This window comes from Amphiura filiformis, chromosome 20 (assembly GCF_039555335.1).
Source record: "Amphiura filiformis chromosome 20, Afil_fr2py, whole genome shotgun sequence".
NCBI lineage: Eukaryota > Metazoa > Echinodermata > Ophiuroidea > Amphilepidida > Amphiuridae > Amphiura > Amphiura filiformis.
In genome coordinates, this window is record NC_092647.1 from 58,953,715 (window position 1) to 58,980,400 (window position 26,686).

The 26,686-nt window shown below is 36.7% G+C and overlaps 1 protein-coding gene across 1 annotated transcript; it reads left to right on the forward strand.

The window, feature by feature from the left end:
• Positions 1-2,301: 2,301 nt before the first annotated feature.
• On the forward strand, positions 2,302-12,478 carry LOC140142445 (leucine zipper transcription factor-like protein 1). Its single transcript, XM_072164423.1, has 8 exons — positions 2,302-2,411; positions 4,868-4,992; positions 5,809-6,003; positions 6,824-6,878; positions 8,932-9,069; positions 9,843-10,004; positions 10,775-10,879; positions 11,961-12,478. The coding sequence occupies exons 1-8, from the start codon at positions 2,409-2,411 to the stop codon at positions 12,081-12,083; spliced, it is 906 nt and encodes a 301-aa protein (XP_072020524.1). The 5' UTR covers positions 2,302-2,408; the 3' UTR covers positions 12,084-12,478.
• Positions 12,479-26,686: the final 14,208 nt, after the last annotated feature.

The window sequence follows — 26,686 nt, forward strand, 5'->3', positions numbered from 1 at the left end:
TCCGTTTGAACATATCTCCGAAAATAGTCTATTGATTTTCTCCCCGGGTTTTCTTCCAAGGGTCGGGACCGTTCAAGCTCGTTCACTAACACTTGTTAGGGGGCCCCCCCTAACAAGTGTTAGTGAACGAGCTTGAACTCCCTTCCCCTCATATCAAAACCTTTATATGTGAAAAGTAACATGTTTTTTACCCAAAATAATATTCACTGCGCAATGAAAAGCGAGAGTGACCTTGATCAACGCGAGCTCTGTGGAGTCATGCTAAAAATAGATCGTATAGTCTACGCAAAGTCTACGCTTGGTCGCATTTCACTGTAATGCGAATTATGCTGTGCCATATAGACTGTGACTAAGACTAGCAGACCCATCGAGTTATCGAAGGGACTAGAATTGACTTTTGATTAGGGGGTACCCATAGTTTTTTGTATGCGGCGAGACTAAATTCAGGTCTATCATAACCATTTTTAGATGACCATTAGGGAAAATGTCTATACAGTCGATTAACCCGAGGACATTTTCAATAGCGTAGCGCTATTTCGTAGAGTGACTGTTTGAACAGGGCAGGTTTGACAGGAACCCCCAGAAAAACTTGATTCCACGCAGGGAAAGGAACTGACAATTTAGTGAAAACATGGAATAAATAAAAATTCAGACGGGTTCATGGAAGCACCTACAGCTTTAAAAAAATGATAATTTTAGGGTTAAGGAATATCCCAAGGTAATATAAACGTGGGAACAGAATTCTGAGTTCACTAGTTCGAAATTGACGGCGATTTAAAGAAAAATTTGGCCATTTTTACTTTAGCCAGTTTTCTGTTGCGTTTTGAATGGCCAAGTCTGTCGTGGATTCACTGATTCTGAAATGTTGCTAAAGGTTTTGATATGTTTTTCTTCCCTCTTTTTTCTTTTCTTCTTTCCCCTTTCTCTTCTTCCCTCTTTTCCCCCTTTTTTCTCTTCTCCTTCCCCTTTTTTCTTCCCTCTTTTTCTCTCCTTCACCCTTTTCCCCTTCCCAATTTTTTGCTAAGTTCTTCCCAGTTTTTTTTGTGTCCGGATGTGTATACAAAGTTCTTTCAATTGATAACAAAAAATACACAAAAAGTAATTTTGGGTTTTTTCAATATTTAATGAAAGTCTTTTCATTCATCATAGATTTGTCAAGTATGAACCTTTTATGATGTTGAATAAAGAAACTGCAGTTAATTACTTTATACAAAAAATGCAAAGTTTGACATTTTGATGGTGTCTGGAATAGAATTTTAATTTTTTTCTGTAAACATGGTATGTGTCACCATTGCTCAAAGCCAAATCCGAAAAGTAAATATAAAAATTAATTTGCAATGAGACTTTAAATTAACATGTTGTTATCTGGATTAACATGGGAGGGCAAACGGTAAAAGGAACCGCCATTCCACTCTACCGTGTATACAAAAATGGTGTGGGCTTGGACACGGACACACACAATGGCTTAGAGCTATTGTGGTTTGTAATATTACTCCCTCTAAATTCACTTTGATAATATTATATTTCAACTCGTTTTCCTCAAGTGTGCCATTCGTTGTCGACGGAAATAATTTACATGCTATAAGAAAGATTAGTATTTCAGCTAAATGGTGGTAGGTTTTTTATTTCAAAAAGTCTATATTTATTGATTTATATGAGGGATCTTCAACAATAACGAAGCAAAATTATAAACCCGATGGTAGTCAAAGAAAGGTTTCACACACCATATATTAAAAATTCAAACAACTGGGATAAATAGCACACATGAGGAAATTAATTTTTCGACATGGATGTGTGCCAAATTTGAACAACTTTGATGCGCGCGCTTTTCAATTTACTGTTATGCTTGCATGCACAGTGTGACAGAATAATTCAGCAGCCACTGTGACATACCTACTTATAGGCAAAAAGATGTTGAAACTAGTGCTCCAATTTTATTCCAACTGGTCTCAAATTGTTCCTTTGGCAAAAATAATTAAATTGAGAGAAGTTGCATTCTTTTGGATGTTATGTTACATTGAAGATAACGTCATAAGGTCAAGGGCAACAGGGCTTAATGGAATTCTGGTTCTGGTTGAGTTGGCACATTGCCAGACATGCTGTACTTCACCAATTCGATTTTTTTGCTGTGTTACCTTGGTAACGAACCATCTGATGGCAAGCCCGCAAACTATTCTTTTTTAAATGTTCTTCCAAGAGGTTGTAATCTGGGACCATTTTTAGCGACAACCGTCCGCCGCCGAGGTTGTCTTGAATTTTGTCGCTAAGGGATTTCCCCCGCTTCACTTTGAGGGACAGTCGTGTCAATTATCACTGGCAACCTTCATCGTAGGCATAGTTGCAGTGTAAACTACTGACACTCTGAGAACCGAATAATTTTCCCTTGCAAATAAACAAAACTCAGTATCATGGTAAGGATAAAATAATACTATAAATACAAATTCGATTGTTTATTTATGGTGTTAAATCACAAACAGTTGAAATGTAGTGGCGAGCTGAGCTTTCTGCTGACCGGCTTCAGCTGCTCAGTGTCACAGTGACACTCAGTGCATGCATGAACATGTGAATGACTATTTTTCAATCATTCACAATGTCAATGAGGCTCTGTGTATGTCATTTATACTTTTTATAGCTAAAATAATAATTTCTCGATCATGAGAGTATGAATGTAGGCCTACTGTGTGCACTGCGTAATGTCGCAAGTTTAGTGTAATGAGTAAATGACACCATAGCGCGATCGATTTTGCACGCACAGGAAATGCAGCGCTCATGCGCTACAAGCAAGGCCAATGGCGTGTGCGGTAGGAGTCCCGGCGGGGTAGGAGTTGTACGCCAACGCAATAAGCAAGTTCGATAATTCAGAACAGAGTGCAAATCAGTGCATTGTGGATAAAAGTCTGTAGAGATATCACAGCCAGGCCTCACACAGTAATTCAATGATTGTCCCCATAGAACTTTTATATAACAAACAAAGATAGTTAGAACCTACCTTGGAAGTACCAAAGTTGTAAATGACAAATGATATCACAGGAATTTCCGATCAGTCAAAGTCCATTCCCACAGCCGTCTATGGGAGGATTGTGTTATTATATCCCCAAGAATGTCCAAGAATATTACCCACAATGCACTCTGTTCTGAATTAGCTTATTGTCATTGCGTGCATATCAGGGCTGTCAACTCTCACGCAATGGCCGTGAGTCTCACGCATTGGGTCACTTTCTCACGGTCTCACGCCAAGGTAGTATAATCTCACGCCTAGGTAGTAAATCTCACGCAAAAAGGTGGAAAATGAGTAAAATCTCACGCCTCTGTCTCACGCCAAGCAATTCCAAAAAAGTTGACAGCCCTGTGCATATTGAGCTCTCAATATGATCGAGAAACTATTATTTTAGCTATAGTTTTCATGCGCGTGTAGTGCACCCATGGCAGTCATGCCCAGTGTTCGAATTAAGGAAAAATAAATGGTTGTCCCACGGACAACCAGATTACAATATCTGGTTGCCCGTCTCAAGTTTTTGGTTGTCTGTAGGCCTACAACGGTGACAAAGGCTACAGATTTATGGTTGTCCGGTGGACAACCGAATCAGTATTCTTGGTTGTCCGGCGACTTTTTTAGTTGTCCCGGGCGAACGGACGACCAAAATTTGAACGCTGGACTCATGCCAGTCAGCGGTGGCAGTGCACTGCACTAGTCTGCAGGCTGCCGGCCCATCCAGATTCTCATTCACGTCCCCGAGTCAACTGTATCTTTTGAGCAAGATTTGCCTATTTTAAACAGTCTAAAATTTTGCTGAAGTGTAATTTTAGCAACATTTTTTATGCTGTGTTTACTTCTGAACTTCCATGGCATTGGCTTTTTTTGCTTGACACAGTGTCATGCTTCAGCGAATCCGACTCAATTTTGAATGCAATGGTCTCTAGCCTAGAGTAGAAGTAGAATGTGAAGCTATGGGAGCTGTTAGTAAATTCCAATTTTCTTCAGTTGTTTAAATTGGCTCAAAATTTAAAGGGGGCATATCTGACAGTCTTGAGGTGGTTATAATTTTTGTTTTATTAAATTTTGATAGTGCATCCATTGAAATGTATCTTTAAAACTAAAGACCCAATTACAGCAAATGTATACATTTTGGGATAGCTTGGTCAACTTGGTGTGTAAGAAAATATATCTATAGGGTGATATCATGAAAAAATCCTGATTTTACTAGTAGCAGTAAATAGATAATTTATTGCATGAAATTACTGGTATGAAACACCTCAAAAGAAATCTAATTTTGTTGTAACAGGCGACACTATGACTACATGTACATGTATGAGCTTTAATAAAATGTATAGGTTTGCTATGTTATGATTGCCGAAGTGGTGATACTGGGTGTGAAAAAATAAGTAAGTTCATGCATTGAATGTTTTTACATTTTGGAACATGCGTATCCCACATTTATTTTAACTGCATATTTAGATTTGATGTTAATTGTCTTAATTATTTCTTGTTTATGAATAAAAACCAATAAATATTGAAAGATAAAAAAAGATGTCCAAGAATGTATACTTTTCCTTTTTTTGGTGTATAATTCTCAAGATACAACAATTTCCAAAATGCACAATTGCACATTGTGACTGAATATCTTGGCATTTGTGTGTAGTGAATAGGGAAAAATATTGTGGTTCTTGTGACTTGCAGTTCTCAGTGAGTACTGTAAACATGATTTTAAAAAATTAATGACTGAATATGAATAATATTAGGCTTTCAAATCAAACCATATTTAACAGCTCTAAGGTATTCTTTGGTCGATGACAATTATGTAAGTTCACATAGAATAATTTTACTTATTTTCTTTTTATAAACACAAATATTTCTGATTTTTGTTAGGCTGAGCTTGGACTTAATGAACATCACCACAGTACTGTGGTCAACTACATGAGATTTGCACGTTATAAACGAGATCAGAATCTGAGGGGTGTGGAAGGATGTTTTCAGGATCTCAAAGATAGCAGGTAAGATAGGAATTGTAGGAAAATCTCGTTATAATAAGGGTTTACTACATCATCCTGATTTCCATACCAAACTATCCCTATATGTGACATGATCTGGTCCATGGGGGCCAAAGGCGGCAAATTTGAAACTGAGAAAAAGGTAAAAATATGGAGTAAAAACACAATAAAATACATATAGACATCAAAAAACTTCATAACTTTAGAACCAAGTATGCTAGACTATTGGTGTTTTCAGTGAATGATAGCCTATTGTATGTATAATGTAATAAATACAGTAGGCCTAACTCAATTTTCAAAAATGCCTCCATTGGCCCCCATGGACCAGACGTGTCACATATAGATATGCAAGTCCTGAAGTGCCAAATGCGATTTGCTGAGCGCAAGTAGCAACAAGGCAAAAAACTGCTTTACAAAAATTAATAACCCTTCGCTCTGTAGTCGAAATGAGGACACCATGGTCATGACTTCTATTGCCCTAATGCCGTGGTACCCCTCAATTTCAAAGCATTCTTCATTATGTAGTGGCCTTCACGCCCTTTGCTTACTGGCCTTGAATTGAAAATAAGGTCCCTTGGAACATGAATTTTGAGGCCTGGTCAGAATTATATAAAAGGATGCAACATGGATGTCTTATAGTCTGTGGTGGTGGTGGTGGTGGGGGGGGGTTGTGTATGTGTATGTGGGGAGAGGGAGTGGGCAGAGTTCTCCCACCCATAACCTGGTGTAGTAAGTTTTTCTAGAAAACAAAATATTATGCCCATTTTAGAATGAACAACCTGATGATGATAACACTTTTAAATGAATTGCCACACCAAGGTTAACAGAAGACATGTTTACAGCTGATGAGGTTACTGAGATGCTGGATGGTTTGGAAGCGGTTGTCAGGGGAGAGGTAGAGTCTGAACTCATCAACACAGCTCACACCAATGTACTGTTGCTACGGCAACTCTTCCTTCAGGCTGAAAAATGGCATCTCAAACTACAAGCAGACATCTCAGATTTAGAAAATAGGTGAGTTAGAATTGAAGGCCGACTTAACTAGACTAGTTTGCGCCTGACGTCACGGCAAAGGCACAGTGTGATTGATTGCTGACCTGCGCAGTATGGCATTTTTACGCAAACTAGTCTTTTTAATTCAGTCTTCAATTACAGCTATAGGTAAATTATATAATTCTCGATCATGAGAGCCAACTTGGGTACGAAGTTATATTTGCGTCAAGCGTACTACACAAGACCACACCTTACGGAGCAAACACAGCATTTGAGAATTGACCAATCACACTTCGAATACGGTTGTCGCTAGGCAAAGTCGAGGTCGGTCGCGCAATCATGTTATTTTACGAAAAGTACGCGGACGCAACAGTACACAGAAGGTACATCCTCTCATGATCGAGAAATTAATATTTTGCTTATAGTTAAAATGTACTTGTACTTACAAATGTGGGTTATGTAGGGTTGTCTTCAAAACCGAACCCCTGGTCAAATATTGAAATATGAAGCTGAAGGGAGTATCCCATCTTGCATTGCAGTGTATCTGCTGAGACTAATATACCTAACCTGGTATATTAGTCTCAGGTTTCTGTTTGCTCCATAGCAAATGTGTACAAAAAATAAGTAATAGCCGAAGCTATGAATAGATTTGCAACTTTAGTACTTTAGGGTGAATTTTTCAAACAAAATTTTAAGCAATAAATTGAAAGTTGAAGGGATTATGTGTACATTTTCTGTTAATGCAGTTCTATTATTATACCGCAAACCATAATGGGATAGACCTTTCAGCTGCTGTGAATATTGTGGATTTAATGAACTGATATCTGTTATTTTGTTGCAGGGAACTGATTGAAATGATTGCTGATTTTGAAGAGGCAGAATTATCAGGCAAAGCAGTAAGTAGTTTTGAAAAAGTTTCAAATGATTAGTCCTACACTGGGTTTCAGAGAAGAATGGCAGTCGCGGAACTTGTTGTTCACTTCAAAGGCGCTGATCTGCACTGACCAACGATTTGATACACAATCGGCCAATCAGATTACCGGTCTGTTGCCATGCGCATATTTTGGGGGGGCTTTGGGGGCGCCAGCCCCCCGGGGTCAAAGTAGGGGGCGGCCAAAATATAAGGGGCGGCGGAAGAAGAAGGGGCGGCAAAAAGAAGGGCGGCAAAAGCAAAAAGAAGGGGCGGCAAAAAGAATCAGGAAAGAAAAAAGGCGGAAAATTTTGAAAAAGTAGAAAAAATGGTACTAGACATAGCTTTTAGGGCGCCAGAAAAAAAAATTGGGTCAACCTTTTCGGCTGTTGAGGAAGGGGCGACAAAATTTAATTTTCTTCAGCCCCCCGGTAGGAGCGGCCACAATACGCCACTGGTTGCTATGATTGTCAGACGATTGATTTAGCCAATCAGAACCCCACTTCCGTATTTGCGCTCTGCACGCTCTCAAAATGTAAACAAGTGCCGTTCTTCTCTGACAAAAACTGTAGTTTAAATGCAGGATGTTTATTTTTACTCTGAAAGTTATATTGTTTGTAATTTTCAGTCTCAGCATGGAGCTCCTATCAGTTATAGTATTCAAGATACCTCAGTTGATAGGATGCAAGAGATGCTGTGAGCCCAGCAGTGGTGTTAGTTTGCTCTCGCGTGCTCTTGTGAAAATTGAGTTAATTTGAAATTCTTAGACAAAGAATATACTGCTGATTGTCCTGTTATAACCTGTACAAAATTCAGGCAGCTAATCCTGTCTGTCAAGGTTTGTTCTGGTATGCATAAGATGTGCGCTTCTTAGCTGCAAATCCACGGGTTGTTGTTCAGTGGTTTCTGGAATAATCTGGGGTTACAGTGGTCAGTCACCAACTCCTATAGGCTTGTGGGTTTGGCATAGCGCACTATAACACTAAGGTTTTTTATTTGTTATCAATTTATGCCCAAATGAATATGATGTTGGACTAACATAAATAAATAAAATTAAACAATACTTCATCTCAGCACCACTGTTACCTTCTTTCTTTCTTTGAATATGTTTGAAAGTTATTGGATTTTGCCAGCTAAAATCAATATATAATTCCTGCAGTGTAACATCTACATGTCAGTAGATTAACATTTTATGATAAATGTCTTCCAATTAATGTTATACACCTACACTTTGGTTCATTGCAAATCGGTGGTGACATAGTTTAGTTTAGTTTAGTTTAATCTTTATTAACGTCACACTCTCACATAGAGACCAGCCAATTCTGGCTTATGAGTGACAAAACAATAATATACAATATAAAAATATAGCACATAAATAATACATATAAATAGCACATAATAATACATGTAAATATAGTCAAGGTTTTTTAAAAAACAATAACATGCATATACATTTAAAAAAAATAAAATAAACACAAGGCAATGTTAGCTGAAACCTCATCAAACGCCCATCATGCTTTTAGGCCTAGATCAAAAGAACAAAATAAATGCAAGAAGCGCAAATGCGCAACATGGCAGAAGCAAGCATGATGTTGACGTGTACATGAGGAGACAGCTAAATAATAATTACAATTTATTTATCCCTTAGTCTACACAATAGATTGACGAAGTGTGAGAATTTCATTTGCAAATTTTGCTACCCTGCAACAATGGTTGCCATCTGACATTACAAAAATGAATTTATTGTAATCTGAAAGATTTGAGAAACTTGGGTTAAATTTAACCATGTCATTAAAGAAATTGGATCTGATATCATTATACGTTGAACAAATTATAAAACAGTGGAACTCATCTTCAATACAATACTGACATAAGTCAGTATTTCATTGATCACAGTATCGAATTGTGCACGTAAGGCTAATCAAACATGAAAGTTAGGGTTAATCACTCCATAAATCATATAGCTATTTCTTATTTTGTTTTACTCTGTCAAGAAAGACTGCAAGTTAATTCTATATGACTTTTCCTTCACATTGCAGACCAACAAACCAACCTTTGAACTGAAACGATTAGATCCAGTAGAGTCAGGGGGTACACAGTTATTACAAGCAGAAATTGACCGACTCAACGAAGAAAACAACAAGTTAAAAGATAGACTCAAACAAGTGGAAGAAAGAGTGAGTATTTCATGTTATTTTATTGTTATCACATTGAAAATCGTGTAGTATTTGTATTAATATAGGAATGAATTATGTCATGTGAGCTGTGTCATATCAGTTAAGTCTCAACTTGCGCTTATCTGATGTGAAAAAGAATACAATATGGCATCTAGAGATGCAGTTTTGTTGAATGTGGGACAAAGTTTGTTTACAGAATTGCTCAAGGCAAATTGGAAAGACCCTTTTGTTAATAACCTGTGGATGGAATGGCATGCTAACCTATAGTGGTGAATTTTCATGTTTTTGATCCAAGACCACTCACATTTTTTGAAGCTGCCCACATTATCACCATTATTGTTTATCGCAATAAATTTTGCTGGCAATATGTGATAGAGACAAAGCAGCAACGAATATGCCTACTGCCCCATTATGGAGTTGTTTCTTGGAAGCATTGGCATCTTTACAAATTACTTTAAAATCATGCAATCTTATTGTGTTAGTTTTGAGGACCAAGTTGGTCCCCTGCCCCCATGGTTAGTGGTGACCTGCTGAGTCCAGGGGTCTATATTGGAAAATAAAGGGATCCAGGCATCTAATTCTACACAGAGGTACAAAATTGAGAGGTCCAAATCACAGGGACCTACCAAATCAAGGAGTCTGGACCCCAAGACTCCTTAAAACGCTACCCCTGCCTGCCCTTTAACATGGACTCCCCAGCTAAACCACTGATATGATTCTGATTCTCTATTCACAATGGTAGGTTACATGTTTCTATTGTTTTTATTGTACAGGCTACAAGTGCACTGCAAGATAAATCCAAACTGCAATCAGATCTCCATCGTACTCAGGACGAGCTAGGGGACCTTCGTCATAACCAACCTAAACCAGATTCAGGAGCTGGTGTGGCAGAGTTAGAAGGCCAGATGGAACAAGTCAAACATCAAATGGAACAGGTTAGTATAATCAGCAGGCGCAGGTCAAGGCTTTTGATAGAGTGGGATCCACTCATGAAAAATTTTATGGAGCAGACATTTTTTGCAAATCTGATGATAAAATCATCGCATTTTCCCCCTTTTTTTAGATGGGGGGACTGGTAATCAGTAACTTATTCCTATCCTATATAGGATGGCTTTTATGGGTTAAGGATAGGTGGGGCTTCATGGTATTTTCATATTCCAGCGGAATTAAGGAACTGATTTGGAAGGCCAGATGCCACAAGTCTTTGACTCCATGAGTATTGCCTGCTGATAATTGGTTACAAGAGACTATTGTCATTTATTGAGCCAATCAGTAACATATGGTTAGGATTGTGGTTTTTAGTGTGATAGGATTCATTCATAGACTTTCTTAATATTTTGATACTTGTTATGTCCTGATAACAAATCTGAAATTTAAAAAGAAAGGGGTGTGGGTTCGGAGTCAGATTTTAAGCAATATCATATTAGAAATCTCATGGTGTTTTTCTCAAATTGTACTAATTGTTAGCAGAATTGTTTTGTTTTTACATTTGTTCAGGATGTTGTTGTGCCCTTGCACAGTCCCTGTGCAGGGACTTCTTTAAAACTAATCGTTTACTTTCTTCCTGCATGTTTGCTTTCTCCTGCATGTGACCCATCACAGACCCGTTGATTCTAGTAACACAATTTATCTTCATGATGATTACAGTTATGATCAATTTGACCCTAAGAATTAAACCATATATTTGGCATTATTTTTTGGACAGAACTTGAAGCTGAGTTCCGATAAAGCAGATGCATTAGAAGGAGATTTGACATCAACAAAACACAAATTACTGGAATTAAAAGAACAGCTGGAAATGACCGAAAAGGTAAGGATATAGCCATTGTCTGTTTACATGATCAAACCTAAAAGCCACAATAAAACAATTTTTTTCACACCTGACTTACATGTGACATGATCTGATACAATCAGACCAAACTCTACAATAATTTAAATTTGAAATATATATAAAGAGTAAACAAAAATAACTACCCATCTGGATTTGAATTAAAGTTTTAACTTCAACACTACACTATTTTTCGCTCACCTGGAACGTTTTCACTAGTCCGACTAGCGTCTTCAGCAGATGGTGATGCTGTGTTGATATCTTGTCTACAATCGGGATATTCCTCACAATCTGGATTTGTTTTTATATTTTCTGATATGCATCATCAGCAGACTCATAGCGTCAAAGACACCAATTTCATACCTGCAGTTGACTTCATGCTTGAATGAGCACGAATTAAATGAAAGAGTTCACTAGTTCAAAAATTGCATTAAGTTAATATCAAGTACTTGGTTATAATGATTATAATGCATGTTTTCCTGATACCAGGTGCTCAATTAAAATCCAAGTGTACTTGGCTAATAATGGTTGCCAGATTATAATAAATGCAAGTTTTCCTGGTACCGGGTGCCTGATTATAATGCAAGTGCCTGATTGCAAAATTGCCCTATTCTGGTCAGACAGGCGGTCATGATATCAAATTCTGCTTGACCATCCTCTAAAAGATACTCATTTTTGCAACTTTTGAAATCAGCAATCTCTCCATTCATGTGGATTACTCGTGAATCAGAACATCTGTAGGATTAGAACCCCTGGGTATGAATAGGCTATGAGTCTGTAAATGATGTATGTCAAAAATATTTTCAATCGAAAAAATGCTTTTTGAAATGTAGGAACAAATAATAATCTCTGTTAAAGAGTAAAATGATGAGGATAGCAAGTGATTGTCATTTTACTTCCACTATCTCAGCTTAATTAAAATGGATAGAAAACATTCCTAACGGTTATTACTAAGGCCACCTTAATTAAATAGTTAATCTTAAATAGTTAATCTCAAAGCTGCCACACGTTAGTAAAATTGTGCATGTTAATAAATTCTGAATTTTAACATTATGATTTTCAGGAATTGGAAAAGAAATTCAGCCAAACAGGTGCCTATAAGAATATGAAGACAATGCTAACCAAGAAGAATGACCAAATCAAGGAACTGAGAAAGACATTGAGGAAATATGAACCAGATGATTGATTGAGGCACCTGAACAATTATGGGAAATGAACTTTGACCTTTTAGATCATAGCAAAGGAAAAGCAGGATGTAAATCAAGATATCTTGTCTTGGATATTTCAACAGATTTACACAAATGGCATGTGTAAAATGAAGTGCAGCTACATTGTAAGAGGTTACATGCAACTTGGGTGTATCACACAGTCCACCTGCACATTGTTTCACCTTGAGTTGAGTAATGACATCAGTGCTTTAACGAGGTTGCTCCGCAAGCATGTCTACAAACCGCCTCTGTACATGTGTTCATATACTCTGTAAGATAAGGTTGGAGCACACAATTAAATATTGTAACCAGCAAAATAATGCACATGTCACTACCAAACTCAAGTATAAATGTGTGATATATCATATAATTGAAGACTAGTTTGCATTTGATGTCAGGGCAATTAAAAGCATGCCATGATTGGTTGCTGACCTGCGCAGTATGGCATTTTTGGTCTGGTTGACAGGACGTCATATGCAAACTAGTCTTTTTAATTCGGTCTTCAATTATAGTGCAATTGTCACTCTGTAGAGGTCCAGCCTGTGATGTGGTTATCAGTGGTATAATCCGTTAACTACACTCGGTTTCAGAGAAGAACAGCAGTCCGTTGCTCAAATTGATGTGAGCGCCCTGTTAATGAGCGACATATGCGGAGCTTTGTTTGCCCTGACCAATGTTTTGACGTGTAATCGGCCAATCAGATTACAGCGTCTGTAATATGATTGAATCAGCCTATCAGAACTGAACCCCACTTCCTTGTTTACGCTGTGCACGCTCTCAAAATGTAAACAACTGCCGTTCTTCTCTGGCAGAAAGACTATAGCTTGTTGTGCTTCCGAGTTTGTTAGTGACGTCACTGCTTGTTTTAGGTTGCTTAGCCTTGAAGCGCTCATGCCGTTCTTGCATAATACGCTTGTGTGTAAAGGCGGCACAATTGGAACTCTGTCGCACATACAGATGGAGACACATTTTGAAGTCACTACCAATATGGAACTGGCACAAGGTATAGACGAATCCAATTTCACACATTCCTACACCTCAATGGCAGCAATTAGCTGGGTCCCCGTCGGCTCCATCTCACCTAAAATGTGAAATGATGCGGCCTTGGAGGGTATTTTAAACTGCATTCTATCACCCGTGTTACACGTAGACAAAAGAATGATGACAGTTTACAATACAAAAGAATCTAACATCGAATTTTAAGCGGCTTTAATCCACCCAATTGGGCAGTCACAACACCAGTTTGGTGTTGCGGGGATCCAATAATGGCTGACCAAATCCTGACCATGACTTGGCTCATTGGATTCGTCTATATAAGCATACCACAATAATTGCTCTTCCCATACCGACCCAGGTATAGTTCCATTCCTTTTTGTACCAGAATACAATCAGAATTTGGTGGTGGGATTATAGCCGAATCTCCAACTGAATATGAAATTCGAAAGTGCCAAAATATTGATGTTTGTGAAGTTAACATAGGTCACTAAGTGTTAGGGTATTAGACAAGACTTAGTGTAAACTGATACGAAACCTTGCAAGTTTTTTTTGTTGCTGATACCGAATACAATTGTAAGGTTTGTTGCTATACTACCATAACAAATCCACAAAACCACCAATATAATTTTTTTTGCTGCAATTTATCCAAGATTGCAACCAAAGGTTTGGGCCAACTATTTGAAAATTGGTGTAATATTGAGCATTGACTTTCACATTGTTCTTTCCCATCTACTTGTCTGTTTTTCTAGAATTTACCAAAATGTCTTTCAAAATATGTATAATTTTACAATTTACTTGATATTTGAATTTTATGTAATTGGGTAGTACTAGAAGTGAAGTACTTTGCATTGAGCAAAAAATATTTGTTGAATAATTTGTCAATGTGTACGACTAGTATAGACTATAAAATATACAGACTATTGACCCAACAAGCTTAGTCCACATTGCTTTGTATGCTGTGAATTCTCGCCTATTCATGAGGACCGATCATTTGATTGTGTGTATCTAACAAATCACGCCAGCGTTTTGTGCCTTCGCATTATGCGATCATAGCACCTTGTGTGTCTTGGCGTAAGACTGTAAAAATATACCGCAGTATTATGTGTATCAGTTTTGTCTCTCACTTCATGGAATGATTGGTCTTCATTAATGAGTGATCCTGGGACCTTGCCTGTTGGTATATCTTTAGTTTATGATAATTGGATGTCCTGAATTTATGATTTAGCAGCTGCATTGTGAATAGGAATCCAAGAGAGAGAGAAACACTTGCTGGTTGATGGTGTTAATACCTAAATTGATGAGTGTAGAATAACGAAAATAAGTACAGCTTGTCTGTACGCAGTGCGATAATACTCATACATATGAGGGAGGCACTTATAAAGAAGAAGTATGTCCATTCACTGCCTTTATTTGTCATTACACAGCAGGAATGCTGATTACTTTTGATTTTTAAAAAAATCAGATTTTTTTTATTTAAATCGATTTTATTGATTTTTTTAAATTCCAAGAACTGCTATACCCCATGTTAAAGTCACAAAAGACCAGTGGAATGATAGACATAATAAGCAATCTCATCAGGTATTTACAAAAACTCAAAACATGTTTTTACATGTGAAAATTTCAAATTTGTTAAAATCATTGGGGAAAAAACCTGTTGAATTCTGCACCTTGAAGATGAATTTTTAGCAATAGAAAAAAATTACATCATAGAGGTATTTTAATTGTATCCAAATGTTGTAGAAGCATTAGGAATGAAGAAAAACAGTCAATTTAAGAAAGAAATTAACTTATATTTATCAAAAATGGTAAAAAAATGAAAAATTTGATTTAAATCAGTGATTTTGTTGAAAAAAATCATGTGATTTAATCACGATTTCAAGCAACCCTGTTGCATCTTTTTGTAATCCTGTAATGTTATATAACCTGCAAGATGGTATCAGAAAATAACTTTTATTTGACAAAACAAAAGGCAGTGCTCAAAATGATTTAAATACCAGGGTTAGAGTAAACAACAAATTCTGCCATTCCCAAATATTTATTCATAGAGGCTATGAAGTAAAACTTGCTGGTTGAACAAAGAAAGTTTCAGCGAATGCCATGCATTGAATTAGGGTTGAACAGGGTTAAGTAAGAAGAGACCACAGAGGGTGCTGATTAGGAAGAATATAATGATTCTTTTCAAAGGACAGATTAGATAGAACTACAGTATTATTTAGTTAAAAAAATGTTTATTAACCAAAAATGTGTGCAACATATAAAATACCAGTGGTATGTATTGTTTCTTGTATATAGTTTATCATGATACCAGAACTAGCAGTGCCTAAAAAGGCATAATTCCTAGCCTTTATTTGTGTAAATTAGTCTCTATTTTGTATACTTGTAAAATATGTTTTCAGTACAGATAACTTGTATTCATATAGAGGCCGTCAGCGTGACGTCATATGCCGCCATCTTGTGGGTACACGCTGTGATGGTCGTTCGATCTCCATGCGTGAACAGCAAAATCAACACGTTGATGTGCGATAACAGCTGCTTGGCAAGCTGCGCCCTGCGCGTAGTGTCTGACGCATGAACACACAGATCATTTGTACCCACAAGATGGGGAAAGGCTAACGGCCTCTATTAAACCTCCTGTTATCATACCATATACATCCCAATCAAATTGCTTGTCAAGTGACAAACACACACAAGCATGGAAGTTATTAAATATCCATCAATGACTTGTTTGTGTGATGTAGTAAGGAATATTAACGTGGTACAGTGACTTCCACATGTGCACATCTTTTGCGCTGGAACAATTCACGCATGCACAACTAACATATTTATATGTTAGCATGAAAGTTCATCTGTGTTGGTAGACATCATAATTTATGATTTTAAACTTTTGATCTCAACACAAGATTAGACATACCTCAAATTTTCGGTCGTAACTTCGACCTTCATCGGGAGACTTCATCAATCTACGACCAAGTGTTGGGGTCAAGAAGTCTCCCGAAGAAGGTCGAAGTTATGACCGAAAATTTGAGGTATGTCTAATCTTGTGTTGAGATCAAAAGTTTAAAATCATAAATTATATTTATGTGGTGTAACTGCGCTCTGCTGTAATTTGCAAGTCTGCTTTAACCTGGTCGATTTTTTGAAGGATGAATATAAATTGTGATTAAAATTGTTTATTTGAACAAATTTCAGAGGATAAAATCTTGAGATTTGGTGAAGTTAGGAGTTAAAAAGTGATGGTTATTAATTCAGTTAAGGGCTGGGGTATGAACGCGTTTGGACAGTATTTATTTTGGGACATTAGAGCACATCAGACATATCGAATTGCATTCTGAATCTGAAGAATGTCATTCTGATATCAAATAATTTTGATTTTTGAAATTCGCAATTTAATACACATTTTATGGCAAATCATTAAAATTGATATTTTTGATATTTAACAGTAGTTTTTGAAGTAAACTTTATAAATCTGATGATTTATACTTAAAGTGTATGTAGGTGGGATAAAAAGCCAACGATCAATTGAAAATTTTGACCTTTCGTATTGAAGATATGGATTTTTTTTCCCAAAACACCAAACAAAAATAAGGTCTTTTTGAAAGGTCAAAATTTTCAATTGACCGTCGGCTTTTCCTCCCTGCTACATACACTTTAAGAATATATCATTAGATTTTATATAATTTACTTCGAGGACTGTTATATATCAAAAATTTGAAAAATATCAAATTTGTATAATTTGTCATAAAATTTGTATTATATTGTGATTTTCAAAAAATGAAAATTAATTGATATCAGAAAGACATGCTTCGTATTCAGAATGCAATTCGATAGGTCTGAGGTGCTCTCATGTCCCACAAAAATACTGTCGAAACGCAATAAACGCTCATTTTAGATCCCTTAATAACTTTGTATCAGTTATATGTGGGGTATGATTTTAAAAATCTAAACATTTTGCTTTAAACCAGATTAGAATATTCCTCGGTTCCAAAGGCAAAATGTTTTGATTTTTCACAATGCCCTCCAAACAACTGATACATAGTTATTAACCTCCATCCCTACCCCAGTCACCAACTTTTGTTATCGTTCATTCATCATTAAACTGTCAACAAGCTTTCTTTCTCCAAATATCACTTTTGTGGTATACTATTAGTATACGCATTATGTTGTTTTCATAATCCTATTTAATGCAATCACACTTCGCCGATTGTAAATACACAGTTGCAAATGCAGGTTATTGATTATCACCGCGTCATGTGACATGGTGTCGAACTACATGCTATAATGATGGCCGCGTATGCCTATCCTACACTTACAAACTTTCGCACACGCAACTACTGTATGTGTACATCACATGATCAAGCGCTGTTGTAATTGGTAAGCGTTAAGTCAATTGACCTTTTTGGTAAATCTCATAAGCCTTTGCGGGTAGACCTGATATGTCGTCATTTAACGCCACGCCGATGCGCACATCGCTTAGTGAAAATCATTTCTGCGCATTTCAAAGCTGTGAAGTGCGCAGCAACAATGTGCGCATCGGCATGATGACATCACAGGTCTACCCGCAAAGGCGTATGGGATTTACCGGAAAGATCAAAGGCCTGTGCAAGGAGGTGGTCTGTTGCGAACAGACATCTTGAGTTATTACAGAACATGCAATCACAGTCATGCATGATAGTTCTCTTGAATTATAGACAAATGGTTAGGCGATGCAGTACTGCACAACCCTGAATGCCGCCCCATTTGCTGAAATGTTGTAAAATGGTTGATATTTACTCACTAGCTCTCTATATGATCCTGAAGAGACTAATCAATATGCGGCACTTTGTCAAACTTGTAACAATATGATATGAATTTTATTTGTGGTACCAGCAAATATGAAATATAAAAGTACTACTGTAAATTGTTGAATATACGAAGCAGCTAGAAATGAATGTATAACATTGAATCAATAAATGAACTGACAAATATATGTATACATGGTTGAAGGCTTTATGTGCTGATTTTTAGTTTCCAAGAGGGCCCAAGGTGTATGGTCTTGTTTTGGGGTCACATATCCAAAGAGTTGCTGATCACCGACTTAGTTGCCTGTCTCCTGACGAAGGTTTTGATATAAAAAGTTGAAACCGAAAATATGAGGTACATCTAATATCAAATTTGTGTTCCGAGATATGCTTGGTCAAGTTGTTTTACTCACTAATGTCCTCCACCCTGGCGTAATAGGGTCAGATTGTGTTACATTACATACGTACATCACAGTCAGTTTCAAAAAGAGTAGGGTCTTAACCCCTGACTGTCCCAATGTGTCCTTGTGCTGTTTGGATACTCACAATATAAGTATTTACAAAAAGTACACTGTAAGATAGCTGTATGGAGGAAAGTCCTGACAGAAAGTACACCGTTAGGTAGCCGTCTGGATCGGAGGAAGTGATCTGATTCTGATATTCGTATAAACAGCAACGTTGTGATCTTGATGAAGTGGTGCTGAAAGCACAATAATATGTATATATGACATGACTTGATCCAATCAGACCAAAGTCAGCAATAAATTAATAAGTAATAAGCAAAATATGATTGTTCAATCAAAAAGGGGGGCATGTGCCTTGGGCGCAACCTTGAGGGCCGCATTTCAGCACAAAGATCAATTTAAGACTGAAATTCACTGAACTTCATTATACCCAAATTACTTACTGGTATTTGTGCAACTTATTTGGACGCTCCACACATAATTGTTTCAACGGGGGGGGGGGGGGCACATTATGTATCCTTGGCCCCGGCCCCACAACCCCTAGCTACGCCACTGGTAAAAGGATGCAACTTGCAAAGACAAAAGGAGTTACAATTGCCAAAGTATAAGCCATACAGTTTTCCAACCTATTCGCCCTTTGCACAGATCCACCATCTTGCTACCAAAAGCAAACACATGTGCAAAATGTGCATTTTTGTTTTGCGCACTTTTCTAGCAACGCGTACGCAGTGATTAAAGCGTGCGTTTGACAGGCGTATGCACACTCACTGCATGCACTTTGCAAATAGATACTCATTTTGAGATGACCGTGCAATCGCCGAATAGCAAAAGACTTGGCATTATTTGAATCTCTTTGCATGTTACAACTTTTTTCCATGTGAGTCAAATGGGAAAGTTAACATCAAACATGGGCAAAGGAAATAAATTAGTAGTGATGTAACTGGAAGATACACCCTTTTACCATATTAGGGTCATACAGTGCTCATTTATACAACTCAACATGGTTTACATTGTCAAATCAATGTACAGTGTTATTCAGATGGTTCCGGTTTACTGTCTGGCACAAATTTCATGGCAATGTTTAGCACTACTTTTGGACTGTTGCTTTAGTATGCTATCCAGAGAGGTTGCATCAGGTCCATAGGTAAACACACTAATATTTGTATGCTTTATTAATGTACTAAAGGAGCTGAATATATTTTGAACCACCCCTAGCAAAAGCTGGGGAAAAGTTGTGGAATTGCTGTGGCCTCACGCTAAATCGTATCAGCTCACGTTCGGCTGCTTGCTTGCGAAGTCTTTGAGGGCCACAAACTACAGCTAGGCTAGGTTTTACAATACAGTACGCCACCCATAAATTCAGGTTTATTATGCTAGTATTCAGCATTCTTAAAATTATTAGAGGGTGTATGATAGGAGTAGCGTACCAGATGTTAAAGTTGTGCCAGCCTTATGTGTAGCTATTTAAAAATTTAATGTTGATCAAATATTTAGCATTCCAACCGACACTTGAGAACGTTCCTGCAATCTTATTGGTTCTTACCCAGTTTTACCCGTGTGATATGACACGATATCACACGGGTCAGAGCGTGTGTGTTGACGCGATACGCGTACTCGCTATTTGGACCAATCGGAGGTGCACAGCAACAACGGGACTGATCGATTTTAAGCCCTAGGTAATTCCTTGCAAAATGTAGGATTTAATTTGATTAAAACTTGTATAATATTTTTATTTGAATTGAAGTGTTTAAGAATGAGAATAAAGGTATTGTTTTTAGCCACTGTCGTGCATCTATCGTCTCATATAACACAGGCGACATCATTATTTTTGGCGTAAAACAACTCAGCTTCGCCTCGTTGTTTTACTTAAAATAATGATCGCCCGTGTTATATGAGACGATAGATGCACTCCAGAGGCTAAAAACAATACCTTTATTCTCTAAATGTTAAATTGAGTATGAAGATATTACTCCAACATGCAACAAAGAAAATACACATTGAAGCAGTTAATGGTTTTCCTTCTTTATTTTATTTACTGTTATTATATTACAGTAGTATTTTATTAAAATTTGTTTTCATATGATTATGATCAAATTTCCACTTTCAGATGATCCTTTCCATAAGTTGGCAGCAATGAAATGATCCCATACTTGATGACAGGAATAATAGTGACCAAAAACATTTGACAATCAAATACTATCTGGCCCCTGTTCTCCGATTTGCACAATTTGCTTAAAAATTAAACTTAAAGGAATTGGCAAAACCTATTTACCCACTTTGGGAAAAAATACATTTACAGAGATGCATAAAGATATGTCGGGAGAGGTGTATATGAAATATAAGATGACAATAAAATGATCAAAATATATGCGAGAATTGCTTACATCTTGTGGTTTCAACAAGATCATTTGCATGATCTGCATAATATAATACAAGATTTTGATGCAAATTAGCAAGGAACAAATTTCACTCAACATTTTCAATGTCGGCATGCACAACATAATTTTCCCACAACATTAAAATACATTTAGTTGATTACTTAGTTGAACTAGTCACATTCATTGAATAACAACATTTGAAAAGAACATTTCAGGCTTTTATACATGCCATTGGAAAACATATACAGATATAATAAATTTAAACAATTTTTCACCAATCACTAAATTTTGTTCCAGATGCTTTGGAATAACCATACTCCATTCTGAGTGGTTGGATATATAAAAAAATCAAACATGGGTTTTTGAGAAATAAAATGATCAAAAACTGTCAAATCAGGTAAAAAAATCCCTAAATTTGGGTAGGGGTTTCAGAGTTCCAGCGGCACACCCCTGTCAAAATGTAATTCGAGTACCCTTCCTCCCCTGGGATCATAACTTCATCTATATCATCATTTTCCACATCACTGATGACTGATGTCAGAATCCGACTCGACTGTTCAAAACGGGCATCTTGTTACTACAAATCAAGTATGCTATAAATATGTAGGCACTAAATATAATACACAGAATAGAAATTAGGCTGGTTGAAGCGGCCGTTGAAATGTTTCTGGCAAGATTGGGATTATGTTTGGATTGAAATTAAATTAATTTTATACTGTAAATAATGACAGATTGACATGAAGATGCATTCATGGATCATGTGTTTGAATATTTAAAAACTAATACTTTGACCATTAAAAAGTTACCGGCCAGTCAGGCCGGCAACTAGACTGCTAGTCAGGAAAGTTACCAGCCCGGCCAAAAAGTTACAGGCCAATGGCCAGCTGACCGGCCCTATTTCGAAAGCTGTTTGCATGTCATTTTAAAAACAAAATAAAGGCACAACACAATATTGCTTAAAGGAAGTGTCCGGCAATCACAACATTAGGTCTTATATGTTAGAAAAATAATTATCAAGCACGAATCACATGGTTTTATTTCAATCAAACTCATATTAACCATAAAAAGCGAATAAAACAGCCGTCTCTCAACACGCGATTTTCAAAATTCCAGCGCTGAATGTTCTAGAGCAGTGACGTCATGGTTATTTGTGCTCATTTGTCGACAGGCTTCATTGAACTATGTGGACGTCACTGCTCTAGACAATTTCGGCGCGGGAATTTTGAATATCGCGTGTTGAGAGATGGCTATTTTTATTCGTTTTTATGGTTAATATGAGTTTGTTTGATATAAAACCATGTGATTCGTGCTTGATAATTATTTTTCTAACATATAAGGCTTAATGTTGTGATTACCGGACACTTCCTTTAAATTGGCAAAAAACAGGCAATACAATGTTATAAATACAATACATAGTCTCACATGATTAAATAAAACAAATATTTTCCTAATATTTTTATCAACTTCAAACTGAATAAAATAAAACACATATTATTAAAAACAAAAATTCCAAATTACTATTATTGCACCAATTGTCCAAGTTCTTCACAGGGCTGTACCATGCTAGTGGTGTGGGATTTTGCTGTAGGGTGGGCAACAGGTTTGGCGCTAGTTGTGCACACCCAACTTTGTATTGTCACCACAAACACATTTTACAATGCATGTATATGCTACAGGATAGCAACCAGATAAAGACACTTACGGTAGGGTGTTCCTCACTAAAATTGGGTTTACCTCAAGTTCGGTAGTAACATATGTGCGTGTTACGCTGGCCACAGTATCAAATCGCAGGCGTAAAGTTAATCGTGCAGAGCATACACACATGTGTGCAAGGGCTGTTTGTCAACGCAAGCGCTAAAAAGCATTCATGTCACTATTGAACTTGAATCACACCGATGTATAAATTGGCGCTAACATGGATTTTGGGTTAGCTTCACTTCTTGGATTCCAAAATGTAAAAATTCTGATGTAGTGTAAAGAGGGAGACTCTGTGGACCCCTTTATTATCAAACCCCCAGGTGGCACAGGCATGCAGTGACTAGGGACTGTCTTTTGAAAACGAGGCTTAGAATGTTCTTCTGGTCTCTTCAAGAAGAGCTTTAGAAGTGCTGTTTGCATGTGACCATTAAAGCGTAAAGAATTTAATGCGTTAGTCATCATTGCAATCTATTTGAATGCTCTGCATATAATAGTTCACTCTAATGTTGTTGTCATGTAGTTGAAATGAAGAAGGGGACTGGTGGTTATCTCGATGTATCTTTCTCCACCCACCAGTTCCAAGTACAGGGCAATAAAAAAAACAGAAATAAAAAAAAAAAAAAAAAAAAAATTTAATGCGTCATCAAGAGGACCTATAAATCGCTCTTGCAAATGGAACTTCAGAAGAGCTGTAGAGGAGTGATTGCTCTTGCTCTTCTCAAAAGGCAGTCCTTGCAGTCATCACCTACCCATCCAAATGGTATCAAACAATTAGATCAGTTAGAGTATTTTGAATGTCCATGTTAGTAATTTTAGAATCAAACCAGTAACTTAGTAGAATTATTAGCATGACCCAATCTTTAATCTACTGGTAAAATATACATACAGGAAATTATGCAAAGTAAACACTCTTCAACATATGTGATGTGATCAAGCAAAATCAGTCGGAACTCAGAAATATTGATTTTGAGATAAAGCCAAGGAAATATTTCCTTTTGTTTCCTGTTGTTTTGAAAACAATTTGTTCAATTTCAATGGGGTTTTCTGTAAAATGCAGCTTTGTAAATGCTTTTTACTATTATCCTATAAGAAACTGAAAATTTAATATTTCCGAGCTCCGACTGATTTTTCTTGATCGCATCACATATGGTTTATATAGATCAGATAAAATAGGTACAATGCAAACTAAACACTCTCTTCCACTTATAGAACAGATAAAACAGGTACATAGTTTGAAACAAATAAATGTATCATCATGATTTATACAAAAAGTGGTATGAGGATGAGCAAAATTATAAATGCTTGAAGGAAACAAATGATCTCTTAACCCTTGTTGGGGTACCAAATCAGTCATATTTAGGTGTGATAATATTTTGGGGTCTATTATAATACCTAACAGAAATCAAAGGGAATGTTTTCTGGGCAATCTGTTACCTTGCTGTTTGCAACACTTTTTTCTATAGGCTTAGCTAGCAGTCAGTTCAAAACAAGAAGATATGGCCAATATTTTTCAAATGAGTAATGCAAGCATCAATTTGATTTGATACCAATGATTGAGGTCATACTTTAGAAGGCCTTAATCATCGGCATCAAATCGATGTCGATAATATGCCGAGGCTTAAGGTGGGTAGGTTCAAGCTTCAAATAATTGCCTGGTAGTTGTAAACAAAGTTTGAAAATAAATATAATACTGGAACTTACTTATGCAACTTTGCTATGCTGCATCTGGAACCACTAGACTTCATCAGGCAACTGACCCGCTGGACTGGTTTATCTTATCTCATGCATATAACCGTGCTATAAAGACAATACCTAGCCATTCATCTAGTGACCAGTCCAGCGAGTCAGTTCCACTCAGTTGCCTCTCATGGTATCATGGTTCCAGATGCAAAGTTGCAAAAAGTCAGTTCCAGTATATTTACTTCCAAACTCTGTTACAAAAAACAGTAAAATTCTAAAATGTGACCTCAAAATGACCTAATTTGAAGGGTGCTGCCAGGAGTAAAAATGTGTCTTACTACTAAAAGTACTGGAACAGACTGGCAAGATGCATGTTAATTGACCATAAGTTGGCCGTATTTAAAAGTTTTCTTCCAACAGAATGTTTTATATGAAACGTACTATTGATAAACTTTTTAATTTCTAATTTATCTCAGTAAATTGCAAAATATCATAAGCGTAATATAGATAAACAACTTTCTTAAAGAAACCATTTTCCTCATTTTAATTATTTCAGAGAAGGGTATCATAGCAATAGGAAAGTGAAATATATTATGATCAAATATACACATATTTTACAACTTTCATTTATTACATTATTCTTAAAGGCCCATTCAGCGATTGCCTGAACCAGAATACCTTAAAATTCAGACTTCGACTGCTCAGTGCCAAAAGTGGGTAAGTGCAATAGCTGCCATGTGTAGCTGCCAGGGGTAGATGAGTACAATATACTGTGTGTAAATTGCCAAATGTTCACTGGGCAGCTATTAAACTTACCCACTTCTGGCACGGAGCAGTCCAATTTTTGCAATTTTGGAACAAGCCTAGATACAGACAAATAGCAAATGTGAAAGCAATGTGAAAGGACACAATCTGACAACAAAAGGAAAATAGAATAAAAGTATGCTTATACTTTTAAAGCTTCTTTTTTTTCTTATTGCATGACAATACTTAAAGGAGGATTTCGTGATCCTAGCTTCCTCTTTTTATGACATTTTTCAGTAGATATCCACGAAAAAAGCTTATTCTCAAAATTTCAGTTGATTCCGATTCTCGGTTTGTGAGTTATGCATGATTATGTGTGGGATTACACTGCTCCATAGGCCACTGTGTGTAATTTCGTTCTGGCATACCAGAACGAAATTCAAATTTGACGATATTTTCGCTAAACGAATTAATCTGCAAGAAATATTTGGTACATAAACATTATGTAGCCAGAGGTTTCCAGTGGTGTAAAAATCTCAACTTTTTTGGAGAAAAGTGGGGGGATGAGGCTGTGGATCACGAAATGCCCTTTTAATTTGGCATGGTACAGCACAAGCAGTCAGCATATAGTATAGCAATTTACACTATGAGAGTGGGTTATGTACATGTTTTATGCAATGGACTTGATTACTAAGTATTGTGATCAAATCAATTAACCTATATATAATTGGAGCAGTTTGGACAAATATTTTGTACAGAAAATCACTGAATAGGCCTTACCGAACAAGATGTTGCAACAATGGCTGTCACCCAAAGGATTATTTGTGACCATCGACCACAACTAGGCCCGGAAGTCCGAAAATGTGATTTTGAGTTACAGTGCAAAATATCCAAAAATTTCACATTTTGAAAAAAATTAGATTTTAACAGATTTTAAATAGTTTATACTTCCCTTATACAGTTGCAAAGTTACACAGTTGTACAAAAACTAAAATAATTAAAAATTCACATTTTATGGAACTGGTTTCAACAGAAATAATAGAATTTTGACAATTTTAAGTGCAGTTTTCTCAGTGTTGCATACTGTAAGGCAAAATTTGAAGATACGTAATTTCATTTCAGGATATCGTACAAAGTTGGTTGAAGTTTTATTTTGAACCTTCAAGTATGATCTTTTGAATCTGTAAAAATCTCAATTTTGTGAAGGGCTGACTTCTGGGCTCATTTTTGATGGACGGTCACATTTAGGATTAGGTTTTATGGATTAAAAGATTTTGATGTTGGTTAGTTGTAGGATAAGGGTTGGGATTGACAGCCACTATTATAACATTACTCTGTAAATTGTTATGTAAAAATACAAATAATTCTCAAGAAATTCACCAACATTTCCTTGATGAATGACCAAATGTTTTATAAATTACCATTATTGGACTGACAAAAAGCTAGCTCAGTTGAAATCATACATCCCCAATGGAAGATGTGACCTTAATCACCCACACAGGGAGTGTGGATTTCAAATTACATGTAGGTTACCTGAATGGATGACTCCATTTGAGGTCTACAACCCCTGTGTGGGAGATTAAGGTCATGTCCACAATAGAGGCCATCATGCAGCCTTTCACCATCTTGTGAATAAAAGCTGGTAAATTAATATGGTTGCATTTCCCTTTATTGTCATGATGCAAATCAGCGTATTCGTCTCTAGGTTATCAAACGATTTATGCTATACTTGAAGGTAATTATACTGATTTACCCACAAGATGGCCAAAATTGCAGATGACAGTTCTGTATACAAGGTGTGATTAGCATGTGAAAAATGGGACTACAATCTTTCCCTTTTTCT